Genomic DNA, 18443 nt, shown 5'->3' on the forward strand with positions numbered 1-18443 from the left:
TACCGAATTTTAGTAGACAAAAATACCCTTATATATAATGGATTCTAAGTTTTAAGGCTAAGGGTATTTTAATAATTTTCATTCTCAAAACTTAAAAAAAAAAAACCCAAACCCTTACTCACCTCTCTCTTTCCTCTCAATCCTTTCTCTTTCATCTCTCTCATTCCAATCTTTTCTCTGTCATCCCTATTGTAGTTCCAATTAAAAAAATCAGAAACATTTGCCATTAAACAATTTGTCTTTGTAAAGAGTTGAGTCATTGACATATTCACTTCAGGCAAAGGTTCACTCAAGATCTCTTCAATTTTACCATCTTCACTAACCTCTCTAATTTCATCACGTGCATATGTTGAATCATAATCTCTAAAAAAATCCTCCAAGCCAATTACCAATTCTTTTGGATGTCATTATGCTTGTGAAAATTAGATAAAATTATATACAACAAAAATTATAAAATGAAAACTCATTATAAAGTCATTTTTTGTAAGAAATTGTTTAACAATGAGTCTTTCTGATTTTTTCCAAGCCAATTACCAATTCCTTTGATGTCATTATGGTTGTGAAAATTAGATAAGACAAAAATTATAAAATAAAAACTCATTATAAAATCATTTTTTGTAAGAAATTGTTTAACAACGAGTATTTCTGATTTTTTTCCAGGTCAATTACCAATTCCTTTATGCTTGTGAAAATTGGATAAAATTAGATAAGACAAATTATAAGATGAAAACTTATTATAAAATCATTTTTTTGTAAGATTGTTTAACGGCAAGTGTTTTTGATTTTTTCAATTGGGACTACAGTAAAGATGACAGAGAAAAGATTGGAGTGAGAAAGATGAAAAAGAAAGAGTTTGAGAGAAATTTTTGATTTTTTTCAATTGGGACTACACGATGACAAATAAAAGATTGGAGTGAGAAAGATGAAAAAGAAAGGGTTGAGAGCAGATGTGAGTAAGGGTTTGGGATTTTTTTTTTTTAGTTTTGAGAATGAAAATTATTAAAATACCCTTAACCTTAAAACCCGGTACACATTGTTAAAACGTACAAACTGAAAGACAGGCATACGCGCGTTAGCAAACCCTATATATATATATATATATATATATATATATATATATATATATATATATATATATATATATATATATATATATATATATATATATATATATATATATATATATATATATATATATATATATCGTATTAAAACACTTTTTATTATTTAGTTTACTTTCATTATTTATTGTTTCAAATCCTTCTTATGTTCGTTATCTATACAAGTAAAAAATATAGAAAAACTACAAGATATCGGTTTCCGAAAACAAATTATTTGTTTTTTTTCCTGATTAGCTTATTTGCAATTTTTTTTCTCTTTAAAATAGGTTTAATTGGAAAAAAAAAAAAGTTCACATAAGATGACTCTCTTTCTCCTATTAATAATAGTTTCTGATGACTGATAAAGATAGAGAAGTGTAACAAAGTTGTCACAAACTATTTATCATTTATACGCAGTGGTAAACTGCGCTGTCATTCTTACATGCTTGAAACTAAGTTGGGATGTCAATCTTGAAAAAAACATAACGCAGCATAGTACACAACTGGCACATATGCAATAATGTCGTTTCTACTTTATACACACCTATAAATAGTTTAAAGCTCATTGGCGATGTCCTTCTGGAAGAAGAACCACTTTATGGAAGGGCACAGTCCTTTGAGGTAAAGATCCATCTTCTTCGTCATCATCAAATTCCAACACATAGCTGTTCCAATCACCGCAAAAGTAATCAAACAGGGCATAAACTATTACTCGATTAGGGAGAAAAGCAACACAAAATATAAAGAATAGAAATATTAAGAAAATATAATAGAAAAGGTGTGTTATTTGCATAATTAAAATAAGGAAAAAAATTTAGAAATTTCTTTTTGCTTATCTGGACGAATGAGCATACAAAAATTAAGATATATAACAACCTTTTATACCGACTAAAATTTAAAATTTCCTATATTATTAAAAATTTATTCTTAACATAAAATTATTTTATCTTAGAAAAAACATTTATTTAAATTTTAAGAAAATAAAAATAAAAAATATGAATTTCCCATCTCTTTATGTTCATTAAACCAAACAAAAGGGTAGAAAGTAAAAAGAAATAGTGATGTGACTTGATTTTCTATGGTTAAAATAGATAATATTTATAACAAAGCAAACATTCCGTGAAGCCTTAATGAAGTATACTTACTCCTCGGTTTTCCTCTGCACAGTTACGAAATGTTGAAGAATAACCCAGAACATGGGAAATAAATTGGTCAGTATGAAATCTGAGTCACAAAAGTTAAACTAACCACAGGGATTAACAGGCTACAAAATAATGAAAGGAAATCAGGAAATAATCTCACTATACTGAAGAAAATGAGAGAATTATTACTCTGCGAGGGCCTTGAACAACTGTTGCTTTATAAAGTGCAGTAGTTCCTGGATAGACCGCCAAAACATGTTTTCCAGGTGGGAAATCTTGAGCACTAGAAGGATCATTACTCTTGGGAAAAGCAATGATATTTCCCATGGGAAGCTTGTACTGTCTGAATGCAGAAAGAGAAACAAATGAACTAAACATGCCATTCAAATGAAGTAACAATTTAATACACGTGGAAACAACGAAACTCCCAAGTATGTTTAAGATGGCACTTCCAGCAAAGCAAGCACATGACATAACTTCAGGCAATTAATAAACATGACAAATGTCATAATATGGTTCGTTACCTTTGGCCACTGCTTTCTTCGTCATCACCTGGTTCCTCATCTAGTACTTCAAATCTGTAAAACAAATCAAGAACATCAAATAAAATAATGAAAAGGGGAATTAAACAATACTTATGTCAAGATGAAAACTATTCCTTCAGTTACTGATTACAAATCATACACAAGAAACACTACTTTTAACAATTTTTTTCCTTTGTGAAAAAATAACCGTATTACAACAGTCGCAACAGGTTTATTTTAAGTCCTAAAGCAACTAAGCTTGTCCTTAAGTACTAGGAAATGAGTTTAAGTCAAACTCATTCTCATAAAGCCAACTTATAAGGTAAAATTTTCCACTATTTATAAATTGTAAATTGGCCTTATTAAAGTGGGATCTCCAATACGCCACCCTTATGCCAAGGCATGGGCATCTCATCCCTGAAACTAGATATTTGTAAGTAGTCTCACAATAGCCCGATAGCATGTAACACGATAAGTCCAACAAATCTCAAGATCAGTAGATAAGGGGAACATGGGGCATAGGTCAAGTTGGCCAATGAGAAGTTATTCACGGGAAGGAGGCAATCACATGGCCATTATAGGTAGAGGAAAAGGGGAAACTGTGGAAGTCATGAATTCTTCCAGTAAAGCTGAGAAATAGTTCAAATGAGCTTCGATACTTATTGGGTTCATTGTCCTGGGAAGGAGAACAAAGTAGTTGATGCTTTGTCCAGGAAGGTGGTCTGCAATACCATATCTATTGTGCAGACGAGAGTGGGAGGATTGGGAATTGGAGGTTCAAAAGGATGACAATGCATTAAAGCAAGATTTGGTTGTGGATCCTAAGGCTCATGCTAACTATGAATTAAAACAGGAAAGATTATAGGTTTAATTAGTATTTTGGTCCCTATATTGAAGGTAAATATTCAATTGATTCCCAATATTTTGTTTTTGACTCAATTGAATCCCAATTTTGTTTAAATCACACAATGTTGGCCTTGTAGTTAAATTGACGTCAACACCGTTTGGTGGGTGTCATGTGTTAGTATTCTAAATTTTTATTTTTTTTATCTTTATTTTTATTTATTTATTTATTTACTTTTCTTCTTCCCCACACCACCAAAATAGGCAAGCCACTACCAACTCCACCGGTCTTGAGAGCAGAAACTACTTCATGCACCTGCATGCACATCCTCTTCGTCATGCATGTCAGGCAAGTGTTGTCCACATGCAGTCTTCCAGCACGAAGGGACACCACCCAGCCATAGTTGGGTTTGATGTCCACTGCACATCCCATTCCAGCACCTATTTGTCCTTTCCTTGCAGTTTGGTTGTTTGACTCTTCTTTTTCTCTTTGTAGAGTTCCCCATTTTACCCATCATTTCTGGTTGAAAAAAGATTAATAGGAAAATTTATTTGTCTTGAAAATATCAATTTGTTGTTGAAGAGGAAAGACGAGGAGCAAGAAGATGGAAGGGTGGTGTAGGGGAGGAAGAGGAGCAAGGAGATGGAGAGGTGGTGTAGGGGAGGAGATGAAAGGAGATGGAGAGGTGGTGTGGGGGAGGAAGAGGAAGGAGATGAAGGATGAAAAAGAAAACCCATAAAAAATAAAAAGAAAACAAAAGAAATTAAAAAAATAAATAAATAAAAACTAAAAATTTAGGATACTGACATGTGGCACCCACCAAACAGCATTAACACTAATTTAATAGAAGGACCAATCTTGTGCAATTTTAAAGAAAATTGAACCAAAATTGAGATTCAATTGAGACAAAAATAATATTGACAAGCAATTGAGTATTTGCATTCAATATAGGGACCAAAATACCAATCAAACCAAGATTATATTAGCAAACTTTTTTGCCATGGCACCAATCGAGAATTCCTACAATTATCTCTAGTCGATGTGGGACTTCCAACACACCCCCCTCACGCCGAGGTATATACATCTCGAGCATGGGATTAGACATTTTTAATGGGTGGTCCGATAGCGGCTGGAACAATATGCCCAGCAAACAACAAATATCGCTAGGATAGGCTCTAACCATGGCTCTGATACCATGTTAGAAGTGGACTTTAAGCCTAACTCAACCCCACAAAACCAGCTTGTAGGGTGAGGTTTGCACCTACTTATAAACTATGAATTGGCCTTATCTCTAGTCGATGTGGGACTTCCAACAGTCTGGTCCAATATTTCCATGGATTTTATTGGTGGGTTACTTAAGGTTAAAGCCAGTGACACAAATTTTGTTGTGGTAGATCGTCTTACTAAATACATTCATTTATTTGCTTTGTCACACCCATATATAGCAACTATGGTGGCACAATTATTTGTGAGAGAAATTGTTAAACCTCATGGTTTTCCTTTGTCCATAGGTTTTGAAGGGGACCAAGTTTTTCTCAGTCAGTTTTGGAAAGAAGTGCTTAAACAAGCAGGGACTAAACTAAAGTATAGCACAACCTATCACCCTTAATTTGATGGTCAAACAAAAGTAGTTTACCATTGCATTGAGACATAATTGCGTTGCCTGACAGTTCTCAACCTAAACAATGGCCCAACTGGTTATGATGGGGCATGCCTCTTCTACAATGGCTCCTTTTAAAGCTCTTTATGACCAAGACCCTCCTACTCTCCTTACCAAGCAGGCAATTGGTTTTTCTGAAAATTCAGCCATATTGCTCTAAATCACTACCCAGTAAGCTTAAGGAGAAACTACATCGTCAATTTTATGGCCCTTATCAAATTGTAGAACGCATCAGTCAGGTTGCTTAAAAGTTGGAACTTCCTCTGCTGAATCTTATTCCACTGGTGTTTCATTTGTCTTTGCTTTTAAGCCAGCAGTACAGTCTCCAAATTCATATCAACCATAACCAAGAAATTGTTGGACATACAAATTAATTTGTGTGGTAGTTAGATGTTCTTAAATGGTACCAGCTTCCAGATATAAAAAATAGTTGGGAATTGGTTGCTTCATGTTTAGATATATTGTGTTTTATGTTAATTAAGGAAACATAGTCCCTATCTTTATTATGTTATTTTTACATATTCATTTATATTTGGGCTTAACCCACTTCTCATTATTATAAATAAAGTACCCTATGTGCATTTTCTACACGAGGGAGATTAATCTTATACCTAGTTTTACTATATTCAATACTTTCATTTACTGAGAATTTCCAGATTTTTACCTTGAGGACAAGGTGACTTCTTCATGTGCAGGGTAGATAACAGAATTGTAATTCTTTCAGCCTCTGTTCTATTCCTAAAGCAGTAGGAACTGGATCCGAGTATAGCAAAAATGATTGACACAGTGTGTTTTTCATTTTGTTATGAATACTTCTATTAAATAGACTACGATATTACATTAGAAAGTGGGTTTAAACTTAACCTATTTTCATAAAATCAGTTTATAAGTTGAGATCTGTTTGTACCTATACATTGTAAATTAAACTTATTTTTATTTAATGTGAGATTTCCAACACTACATAGCAAAAGCTAAATATACACCGTTAGAACTCAACTCAATTTAATACCCTGCATTTAGTTAATGTCTTGGCATCAATGTGGTAAAATGGTATAAGTATGTCTTCAAAAATTAATATGGATAGTTGCACTAAATACTCCTATATTCAGCACTTATTACACCCTAAATCCTCTCTTTAGGAAAATTACTGCCTTCACATTCTGTTACTACACCTATATGCTTGGTGTATAAAAAATTACACATAGAGTCTACACAAACCTTAGTGAAGTCATAAAAAACAATGTTAGTATCATAAGCAAAACCATAGAGGAGGTGACTAACTACCCCAAATTTATATGCAACTGACAGAACAAAATTGCAAAATTAATATTATACTTACTCCTTTGATTCCTTGTCAAAATGAATCACTTTTACAACAAACCATTCATCCTTATCAGCATTTCGTGGTGTGACCCTAGCTGCCACCTGACAAGAAATTAACTAAAAGGAATAGAACTCTAGATGCTTTAGAAAATTGTTTCCAAAAAACATTCTTCATCATAAACAAGTTGAGTCTATGAAAATGTTACTACAAGTTATGCATAACCTTGTAAGAGATTCAGATAATAGATTTCACTAAAAAATTAATAACAGAATCACAACTGTGAACAGCTCAATAAACTAACTATAACTGAATTTCTAACAGTTGTAATGATAGAACCTTGAGAGTTTATGTAAGGAGAAAGGAAATAGAAAACAAGGCATAGTTGTTAGGAGGGTTAGGAGGGGGGCAGTTATGCAGTTGGCTGTTATGTGTTTTGTGTGAGGGTGGGTATATTAGGGGGAAAGTGTCTTAGGAGGACACGTCTGTTTTGTATCTTTGTTTTGACAGGAGTATTACATCCTGTGTGAGGGGAGGATTGCTCCCTTCGATGCTTACGGACATCATTCTTTTGTTACAAGAATAATAATACAGTTTGTTCCTTGTGAGATTGAGTGTTGTGTATGTTTTTGTGTGCTAATCCGAGGGTTTCCTAGAAACCTATTAATTGCTTCAACCTCCCGGGTCACAAAAAAAGGAGGAACATGGAGGGGAGAATCAGTACGCTGGAGAGGCTGGTCAGGAACAAGGAAGAGCCATAGATGATCTCAGGGAATAGACCAGGGAAAATCATCAAGAACTTAAATATTTGATACTTATGCTGAAATCAAAGAACCAGGATAGTGGTTCTGAGGACAGTCAAGGTTCGGTTAATGGGGAAAGAAGGGGAAGGAACGAAGAACCTGAGGAGGATCTAGAGGAAGAAAAGGGGGAAATACAAAAGGGCTGGATGAAAACTGTAGAATTACCTACCTTTGAAGGAGTAGATCTGGTGGGGTGGATACCAAGAGCTGAAAAGTTCTTTGAGGTGCAGAATGTTTCAGCCAGGGAAAAGATGAGACTGGCCTTCATTAGCATGGAAGGGAGCCAATCATTGGTTCAGATTTTGGAAAAAAAAAAACAAGAACCCTTCTTGGAAGGAACTAGCAAAAGCCTTGATTAAGAGGTTTGGAGGAAGAAACAGATGCTCTTTTTTTGAAAAGCTGGCTACTGTAAGGTAAAAGGGGCCAGTGGAAGAATATATCCAAGAATTTGAAATGTTAGTATCTCAAACTACAAGTTGACTGAGGAACAATTATTGGGGTACTTCTTTGGGGGTTTGCAAAATGATATTAGGAGCCAAATCAAGCCCCATAATCCTAGGGATTTGTTAAGGGCTATGGAGATAGCCAAGGATATGGAGGAAGTCACTCAAGATCCAAGATTGGGAGGAGGAGTGCCAATAGAAACAGTCAGTCTTCCAAAAGGTATAAGAGGGAATTGGTGCCATTTCTAGAACTGAAATGTTCAAAGGGGCCAGAAGTTGTCAAGGTACCTCTAGCAACGTAAGCACCACAAGGAAATATGAGACTAGCACCACGATGGGCTCCAAGATTTGAGGGAACACTACAAGAGAAAATAGGAACAAGGGGATAAGGAATGTGCCTTACCCAGAATATATCCAGAAAAGAGAGGAAAGGAGATGTTTCCACAGTAGGGGTCCCTACAGCCCAGGCCATAGGTGTCCAGAAAAAAAAAAATGAGGATATTGATCATGGCTGAAGATGAGAAGGAAGGTGAAGGAGAAGAGAAGGAAGAAATGGAGCAGAGGCAGATGGAGCTCACGGTTTTTTCAGCAGGAGGCTTGACACAATCCAATACTATGAAATTACAAGGATAGGTGAAAGAGAAGTAAGTGTTGGTGTTAATTGAAAGTGGTGTCAGCCACAATTTTATTTCGACTTAACTAGTGGCTGAATTAGGCCTGGTAGTAGAGGAAACTCCTCCCTACAAAGTTTGCTTGAGTGATGGATATAAGAAGACAACTAGAGGATGTTGTCACGACATCCCATTATTATTTGAAGGTTTGGAGGTGAAGGAGAGATTTTACTTGTTTGAGCTGGGTGGTGTGGATCTAATTCGGAGTAACATGGCTGGTCTCACTAGGGGAAGTTAAGATCTACAGAAAAAACTTCACTACGAGTTTTTGTCAAGGCAAAAGGGAGGTGCTGATTAGAGGAGACCCCACACACACCAAGAAAGTGGTGACACCTGAGGCGCTATTGAAAGAAACAGAGATTGAGGTTGTCACGTTGTTTGGAGTTTGGGACAGACCTTGGTGAGAAAGGGAGAAAGGGGAGGAACAGTTGACCTCCAGCCAGGCCCTAGAACTTGAGGAGGTCTTAGGGAAATATGAAGAGATCTTCAAAGAACCCATAGAATTGCCACCCAAGAGATATCTAGATCATAAGATCCCAATTAAGGCAGGAGTGGACCTGATTAATGTGAGGCCTTATGTTAGGAATAAAATAGGAGAGAAGGGTCGAACGGTAACGTTGAAGTAAGGGGGCCGAACAGTGTGAGAAGTAGAGACTGAACGTTAAGGCAATGGGGGAGTATAGACCGAACGACATCAAGAAGGAAGGAGGGAAGTAGAGGCCGGACGGTAAGGCAATGGGGGAGTATAGACCGAACGACATCAAGAAGGGAGGAAGGAAGTAGAGGTCGGACGTTAAGGCAATGGGAGAGTATAGACCGAACGACATCAAGAAGGGAGGAGGGAAGTAGAAGCCGAACGGTAAGGCAATGGGGAGAGTATAGACCGAACGGGATCAAGAAGGGGGGATGGGAAGTAGAGGCCAAACGGTAAGGCAATGGGGGAGTATAGACCAAACGACATCAAGAAGGGAGGATGGGATCAAAGACCGAACGGTATATATACGCTAGTACCGAATGGTATTTAGTAGAAGTAGTTTGGGTTAGCAGAAGAGTAGGGCGCGGGAAGGCAACACTAAAAATAGTCTTCTTGTAACCTAATTCAAGAGAGGATTATCTTTTGGGTAAAGACTGGGCATATTTGCCAGTGGAGGAAGATAGGCTTCCTTGGGGAGATTACACTTGTAATTTTCTATACCTTATAGAATCAATAATACATACATACATACTTTCATTTCTATTGTTCGAGTGTTTGAGTGAGAAGAGAGTATAGAATTTAGGTTAATCGCATAAAGTAACCTAACACCTTATCAGTACCCTCATCTCTTGAAATTTGAAATACAGGTGGTTGAAATGTTGGGAATGGGATAATTAGGCCCAGCAACAACCCCTACTCTAGCCCAATGATCTTGGTAAAGAAAAGGGATGGTCGTTGGAGGTTCTGCGTTGACTCTAGGGCCTTAAACAAGGCAACAATTCCAGACAAATTTCCAATACCCGCTATAGAGGAGCTATTGGATGAACTGCAAGGGGCAAGCTTCTTTTCAAAAGTGGATCTAAGGGCTAGGTACCATCAAATACAATTGAAAGAAGACATCCAAAAAACGGCCTTCCATACACACAAAGGGCATTATGAACTCCTGGTCATGCCCTTTGGCCTTCCAAATGCCCTAGCTTAATGTGTGATGAACATGGTCTTGAAGCTTTATTTAAGGAATTGTGTTTTGGTCTTCTTTGATGACATACTAATATACAGTAAGTCATAGGGACATAGTAAAACTGCATGGTATACCCTCCTTTATAGTCAATGAAAGAGATCCAACCTTTCTTAGCTTGTTTTGAAAGGAGTTCTTTAGGCTCTAGGGTACTAAATTAGTTATGAGCACTACCTACCATCTAGAAACATATTGCCAAACAAAGGCTCTTAACAAGACCTTAGAAACCTACTTAAGATGCTTCAGTTCAAAATAGCCTAAACGTTGGAGTTATGTTCTTGGGCAAAATACTGGTATAACACTAGCTTTCAAGATTCGGCAATGCACTCCTTTTGAAGTGGTGTATGGGAGAGCTCCTTCATCCTGTTAGGTACAAAAAAAGTCCCAATTCAGATAAAACAAGAGATGGACATGGGTTTATTTACACATAAGATACCTCCATTGGTAAGAGGCCTTTTGGAGTGGTACCAAAAGCAAATCTGTGAGGGCTTAGCTCAAAGCGGACAATATCTTACCAGTGTGGGGATCTATGTGTGTATGTTGAACCTCCCTACAAATGGTATCAAAGTCGATGGTTCAGGTCTGGTGACCGGACTCAAACGAGTACGTCCCTCCATGGTAAGGTGAAGCCTTGGCAGGTGGCCGGTGGCCGATGGCAAATAGCCAGATGTATCATGAGAGGTGGAGAGCAAGAGATGCTCAGTGTGTGACCATGGATCATGAAAGAGAGCAAAGAGAAGTGTTGATCATGGTGTACTCGAGGATAAGAAAAGACTTCCACTGTAGGGGAGGTGGAGAACCATAGTCCTTTGTTTGAGGGGAGGATTGTTAGGTACAAACAAAGTCCCACATCAGATAAAACAAGAGATGGACATGGGTTTATATACATATAAGATACCTCCATTAGTAAGAGGCCTTTTGGAGTGGTACCAAAAGCAAATCCGTGAGGGCTTAGCCTAAAGCGGACAATATCTTACCAGTGTGGAGATATATGTGTGTATGTTGAACCTCCCTAAACGTCCCTCACCTGTTTTGTGCTAGGAGAAACAACGGTGGAAGCAGTGGCACAAGAGCTACAAAATAGGGACGAGGCCCTCAAGCAACTAAGGGATCATTTAGAGAGGGTACAAGATCAAATGGCTAAATTTTCCAACAAGAAATGAAGGCCATCACTGACAAGGAGGGAGATTAGGTATATTTCAAGATCAGACCCTATAGGCAAGCATCCATGCCTACCAAATTGCACCCCAAGTTGTCAGCCAGGTATTATGGTCTTTTCCAAGTGACCAAGCAGGTAGGACGTATCCACCCAGTCTTTCATGTGTCTCAACTTAAATTGGCGATGGGCACCCAACAAGTGGAAAGGGGACTACCGGAGGATTTACATGGGGGAGGGCAAGTTTGTTGTACCCTCAAAGTATTGGAAAGGAGAACAAATCAGTTGCAAGGAGAACCAACACAACAGGTGCTCATTGAGTGGCAGGAAGGAGGGCCAGAAGCTGCTACATGGGAGGATGAGGTGACCATAAGGGAACAATTTCTTTCACCTTGAGGACAAGCTTGTTCAGAGGCCGGTACGTAATAATAGGACCTTGAGAGTTTATGTAAGGAGAAAGGAAATAAAAAACAGGGCATAGTTGTTAGGAGGGTTAGGAGGGCTGTTAGGCGGTTGGCTGTTATGTGTTTCGTGTGAGGGTTTGGCTATATTAGGGGGAAAGAGTGTCTTAGGAGGACACATCTGTTTTGTATCTTTGTTTTGATAGGAGCATTACATCTTGTGTGAGGGGAGGATTGCTCCTTTGGATGCTTACGGACTTCATTCTTTGTTACAAGAACAATAATACAGTTTGTTCCCTTGTGAGATTGAGTGTTGTGTGTGTTTTGTGTGATAACCCGAGGGTGTCCTGGGTTTCTTGCTGCCAAGAAATCTATCATGTAAGCTTTAAACAGACAAACTTATCAAATGCAATGTACTGCTCATACATGTAGTATAACTAACATGGATAAAAACATTGTCAATAAATGTTAATGGAGTATTTGATTTGTATTCATCAAACTTCAGCATAAATGCATACCTGTTCTCCTTTAAGACTGGCACAAGCTTCAAGATGATTTCGCATAGTAGGATTTAGTCTTGAAATATCTGACTCAGTCTTTACTCGTTTCCTTTTCTGCTCATTACCTTCTGTAACACGGATATACTTAGGAGCTAGACTAGGTAAACAAAAACTAGCATCTCAAGGAAATCACAATAATAACAAAGTTTAAGGAAATTATTTGCTTCAACCACAATACTCCACAAACGCTTCCACATATTTGTTCGTATTTTGATTCATAAGTTTGCATAGCCTTGTTTATCAACTGAATGTTGTACAAAATCATTACCATATTGTTGGGGAGCAATGCATCACCATGTATTAGCTGGGGATAACAAAAGCATGCTAAAGCACTCTTGCTAACGAGCTGTAAGTTTGGCTAATCTGTACCTCCGAATCATGATTTTCATAGATATACCCAGCACTTTTTCCATTCTACTTCCACCATATCGGCAGAAAAGGATCGAATGTAAAAATATAAATGAATTGATTAATACACAATTTTCAGTTTTACTTTAAGTTACACGTTAGCATGCCCTCCCTCCCCCATTTTCTTCATGTAGCAGGACTATACAGGACTGACCCACATTGCAGCAGAGATGAGTATCCAAAGAGTAGACTTTACCTTTTCCTGGAAAAAAAAAAGGAGGGAAAGAAAAGATCTTAAAACAACCAAAAATTTACATCAAATGAATTGAAATTTGGCATGTAGTTGTCACAAAATTGTGAGACATTCTTTTCCTCCCCCTTTTCTTATTTTATTTACTTCCTACACTCCTTCCCCTGAAAAAGCATATCTCTAATGCTTTCGACCCTAGCTTGGGTTGTATAATTTTGGTTAATCATACCTAGTCTTTGTGGTTAATACATAACACAAATGAAAAGAAAATATTAAAAGAGCAACATACTAAAAGGTTCTACGTTGACAGTATTTATTGTCAACAAATTCTAAATGTCCAAGCCTACGTACAGAGGTTATAATATTTCAAGTGAAAGATGAATATAATTATCTTATGGATGAATTCTAAATGTATAACAAATATGATAATGTTTCAAATGAAAGAAAATATTTGTCAAAAATGTGAGGCAAACCTATTCTTCTTCGTGTTTGCCCCTGTGGACCCGTAGGGAGTATTCCATCAATTTGGCTTAACATTAAGCTGGAAATACTGCATCGAAAATCAATACAAGAATCACACGCAATAGAATGCCAAGCCTGGACAGTATATCAAGCGACTCTCATATCAAAATGCATAGCTTAAAGATTTTCAGCATAAATGAAAATAAAATGTAATTCATATAAAATGTTTCTGAGCTACGGACAGATTAAACATACTTTGCTTCACTTTCCGAAAGATCTTTTGCTTGAGTGTACAACACTTTAAGCCTTGCCAATGAGGTATCCCCAGGCTTCTCAACCACTTCAGGAGCTGTATCGAAGTGACAATAAAATATCAACAAAAAAAACAGATATCATAGCAGAATACAAGAATAAACATCAAATTATGATTCTCAGAAATGGAAACAAGTTGAGCCACTCCAGTCAAGCAAGTACAAAAAGAGTCTTTGGCTAGTCAAATTAGAGTCATTCTAAGTAATTGTTCCCAGTGACTGATTGACTTAAATCTTAAAATTTCAAGTTTCACATTCAAAAGCAAGGAAACTAAAGCAAAGAAATTAAATTGTTTAGTGTGTCATTCCTTAAAATCACTGAACTCAGAATGCTTCATCAAGAAAAAACCGATAAGTTGGTTGTTAGAAAAAGATAAATGAATGTATTTGTATCATGTCTCACACACGTTCGCTCACTCATGTGCCATTGTCATTGAAATGTGCATAATGATCTAGACCTCCTACCTTGTTCTAAAATTCAATTTGTTTTGGGGAGACAAAATTAAATTGTAGAATTGGGAAGGATTTTATACCACATGAACCAAGACATGAATTTTACCCAGTGAAATAAGTGTTTTGTTGCTGTTAATATATACTTTTCTTCAATAATCAACATTTATTTAACATGCCTATTTCTCATGTATTAAATGTTTGCATTTGTTGGCAAAGTGCCTCGTCTTTAAAGGATCATTAATCAAATACCCAAATTATAATGGAAATATTGATTTTAGATTACTTCTCAAACCCAAAGGATTGTTTGTTTTTGTCAAAACAGTGTTGCTCATTATGTGTTTTAGGAATTTTTTATTTTATTCTTGCTTAACTTTTAATCTTTATTATAGTTGTATCTTGCTATTAAAACTAGGATTATAAATTTATAAACAATCCCATAACTACAAGGGGATTAGTTCCCTTAGAATTAGCTTATAAAATAAACAGCAGACTTTTGGAAGTCCCACATCGACTAGAGATAAAACTAATTTATAATATATAAGTGGGTGCAAACCTCACCTTATAAGCCAGTTTTGTGGGATTGAGTTAGGCTTAAAGTTCACTTCTTAACATGGTATCAGAGCTAAGTTAGAGCTTATTCTAGCGAGATTTGTGTGGAATCCATTGATCTCATTATTGAAATATAGAAGAAATATATTATTTCTTCCTAAATTATGAAACGGTTTCAGAACTCCTTATCTTTAGGAGTATCTGACTTTGTCTATCAATCTTAAAATCCTGAACTGCTATAGAATTGCAGAATTTCAAGCACACAGGTACATTGCAGAATTAGTGGCACTGAACATATAACCCCACTACCCATATATTTCTCCATGTGTTCTCCATGTCCTAAAAATAAGAAAATTTCAACAGAAGATGGAAGTCTTATAACAGCAGCAGGACAAGAGATCCAAATAAGCCCATCCATAACCTTTAAAAATATCATTCATGTCCCTAAATAGTCCACTAATCTGATTTTTGTACAAATACACAAAAGATCTTTCATGTAATATTGCTTTTTCCATAGCAATTATTGTATTTTACAGGACAAGAAATCAAGAGGATGATTGGACATGCTAGACAATGCAATGACCTTTACTACACAGAGGACCCTAATCAACCTATCAATAGCCACTCCCTCGTATCTTAATCCATCATGACTAATTAAGAGAAATCTCAACTATAATATACTATTGTCAGCTGGGACATCCTTCATTTCAAGTGATAAAATTTATTTTCCCTTGGCTGTTTAAGAATTTAATGGTGGAAGGTCTCCACTATGAGGTGTGTGAGTTTGAAAAACCCAAGTGCACAAATTTTTCCATTAGCAATATCTTGTTCATACTAATGTATGGAGTCCTGCTAATATTGGTAGTATCTTAGGTGATAAATAGTTTATAACCTTTATAGATGATTGTATTCGAGTGACTTGGGTTTTCCTATCGAAACACAAGGTTAGTTCTACCTTTATTCAGTTTGTCACAATGATTAAGAATAAATCTAGAGTCAATATTAAGAGAATTAGGTCTGATAATGCTAAAGACTACTTTAATCTTGGTTTCAACTCTATTTTTCCATAAATAGGAGATAATCCATGAATCTTCATGTGTTAACATGCCTCAACAAAATGAAATTGTTGAAAGGAAAAATGGGCACTTATTAGAACAAACTAGAGCTCTACATTTTCAATATCATACTCTTTAGGAGAAGCCCTTTTTACTGTCACTAATTTCATCAATAGATTGCCCTCAAAGTATAGAGGAGGATATTGTAGGAGACAAAGAAATGTATCAAAGACTTGTTGACAGACTTCTATAAACGCATGTAACTTCTATAAACTTGACTTTTAGAGTTAACTTGTAAACTTTCAAGGTTACTTAATAGAAAAAATATTATTAAAAAACTTATTTCATAGCATATAGGCTTCACAAAATACTCTTACACGTCAAGAATTCAATAATTCAACTTTACAATAAAACAAAATAGCAAAATAACAACAAAGTGTACACATAAATTAGTGCTGAAAAAGATCAGACAACTAAACAACCAAATTATATGTAAATTCATAAAAGAAAAAAAAAATATTAAAGAGAAAACATATTAAAAAGGAGTTAATTTCATCAAATCCTTTGAGTCAAGGTAAAGCCCTATCATACATATTGGGGTCAATGATGACAAAAGTTAAAGTTGATTTCAAATACATAGCCTCACTTTTTTACTTCAGCATTTATGCCTGGCCTAACCAAAATAAGAATTTGACAGAGAGCTTGACAATTAAAAATCACAAAATTGTAGGAGTTAAGTTGAGATTGACAACCATAGTTGCAACGTTTCATAAAATAAGCCAAGAAATAGGCAGGCACAATAAGAGAAAACATTATAGAACTTCTAATTTATTGCTGAACTCTAACTTGGCCAAAGCTATCCACTTTTCACAGGCTTAAGAGCATGACATTCCATTTCAAGTTTGGATATTAGTAATCAGCAACAAGAACCAAGTCTTGCCCCATTGCCACAACTTGATGTCTGTTAGAGGTTATATTGATGATCAATCAATGTTATCTTAGAGTAAAGTATATTTTAAACGTTTCTCTTAATATTTTCTCTACTTGACTCAAACCACAGTTGGCATGGCCATTAAGTTGCTGAAGAGCTCCCATCCAAACTCAGATGAAAATCCAGGTCATGAAACTGAAACCTGGATTCTGCTTAGCCATCTGAGATCCAGCCCAAACTGAAGTCTGTATACAACCACGAGAAGATCAAGACGTCGATGCCCAACACCACTCAACCCTCCAATCCTCATACCGTTATGGATATCCAAGGATCCTACCAAGGGCGTTCATTATTCTCACTAATATACCCGTACATTGTGACGACAGTCGAAACTAACTTACGCATGGAAGTGCCTTTAAAACACATTAAAAGCAGTGTCCCACTTGAAATTCACATTGTGATAACAAACATTTCCTTATGTATTTTTCTGTCCTTTTAAAGGGGGCTGACGTCCATTTTTTCACACTAGCACTTCTACTGATGTCCATAACATTTGCCACAACCATATTACACCACTACGTAAGCATGTTTATCACCATTTTCTATAATAAACTTTCCTGTCCAATATTTTATCTTAATACCAATCAACATAAGCAAATCAAATTTTTTTATGTATGCAATACAAACAATCACGTTAGTATCTATGTTCGTGAAATTCAAAATCTAAAAACAATTTCAACAAAAAATCGCAATCCAAAAAACAACATAAAACAAGGGCATTTTGAGGTTAATAAAAGTTGTAACTCCACAAAAGAAACAGCCAACACACTCAAAACAGTTCTTTTTTATAATTTTATATTTTAATTTCAATTTATCCAAAACTAAAATGGATAAAAAAAAATAAAACAGAAGAAAGAAACACCTGATTTAACAACAAACATAAACATTAAGAACCTCAGGTCAAAAAAAAGGAAGAAAATGCAATATTGAAAAAACAAAAATCAGGTAAAAATAAAAGTATTGAATAAGAGATAACTGACTAGTCTGAAGCTTCTTGTGGAGCTTGTTGATTTCTGAGAGAATCTCCTCCTGTTCTTTCCTTACCCGATCGAGCTCCTTCGAGCTCTCCAATAGCGAGACAACGTCCGGAGATGACATCGTTTTGATCTTGAAACAACAACTGCTGCACAAAACCAGATTCTTCCAAAGTTGCTATCCAATTAAATCCAAAATCGAGAGTTGGAATTTCTAATAATATATTTTTCTCAGAAAAATTTAAAGAGTGGAATGTTTTGCTTTCGGCTTGCGTTCGGTTATATATTTTTATTTGATTTTATTTTTGAAAAAAAAAAAAAAAACTTGAGCTTATTGTTACTCTAAAATAATTGGAAATTTTTGGCACCCAAATAATCTTCTCCCAAAAGATAAGCTGATCTTATTCATGAAATACCTTAACCATCCCACTGCCTAACATGTATATTATAATTAAATTTCGACAGTGATTAATTATTATTTCTTATTTTGTACTCTATTTATTATATTATTATATTTTTAAATAAATATTATTATAATAAAAATATAAACTCATAAATCATATTAATTGTATAATATAATTAATATTTTTTAAGAAATACTTAAATTACTTTAAAATTTCACTGTCTATCTAAATGTCCATACTTAAAATTTGGATAACAAGACTGTATATAATTGAAGGAAAAAGTAATACTAATAATGAGTAATTATATAA

The 18443-nt window shown here is 35.5% G+C and overlaps 1 protein-coding gene across 8 annotated transcripts; it reads right to left on the reverse strand.

The window, feature by feature from the left end:
- Window positions 1-1476: 1476 nt before the first annotated feature.
- LOC108329109 (SAGA-associated factor 29 homolog B) lies at window positions 1477-18038 on the reverse strand. 8 transcript variants are annotated; one of them, XM_052872921.1, is made up of 10 exons: window positions 17737-18026; window positions 13653-13746; window positions 13409-13485; window positions 12900-12947; window positions 12296-12405; window positions 6610-6710; window positions 2767-2820; window positions 2432-2585; window positions 2246-2259; window positions 1477-1765 (listed from the first exon to the last, which is right to left on the reverse strand). In XM_052872921.1, the coding sequence occupies exons 1-10, from the start codon at window positions 17852-17854 to the stop codon at window positions 1663-1665; spliced, it is 873 nt and encodes a 290-aa protein (XP_052728881.1). In that variant the 5' UTR covers window positions 17855-18026; the 3' UTR covers window positions 1477-1662. The 8 variants fall into 8 exon arrangements, 7 of the variants coding, with proteins under 7 accessions (XP_052728881.1, XP_052728882.1, XP_052728883.1 ...); XM_052872922.1 differs by having other exon boundaries at window positions 12296-12402; window positions 17737-18025; XM_052872923.1 differs by having other exon boundaries at window positions 6610-6695; window positions 17737-18020.
- Between the last annotated feature and the right edge of the window lie 405 nt (window positions 18039-18443).

The sequence above is a fragment of the Vigna angularis genome, chromosome 2, assembly GCF_016808095.1.
Source record: "Vigna angularis cultivar LongXiaoDou No.4 chromosome 2, ASM1680809v1, whole genome shotgun sequence".
Taxonomy (NCBI): domain Eukaryota; kingdom Viridiplantae; phylum Streptophyta; class Magnoliopsida; order Fabales; family Fabaceae; genus Vigna; species Vigna angularis.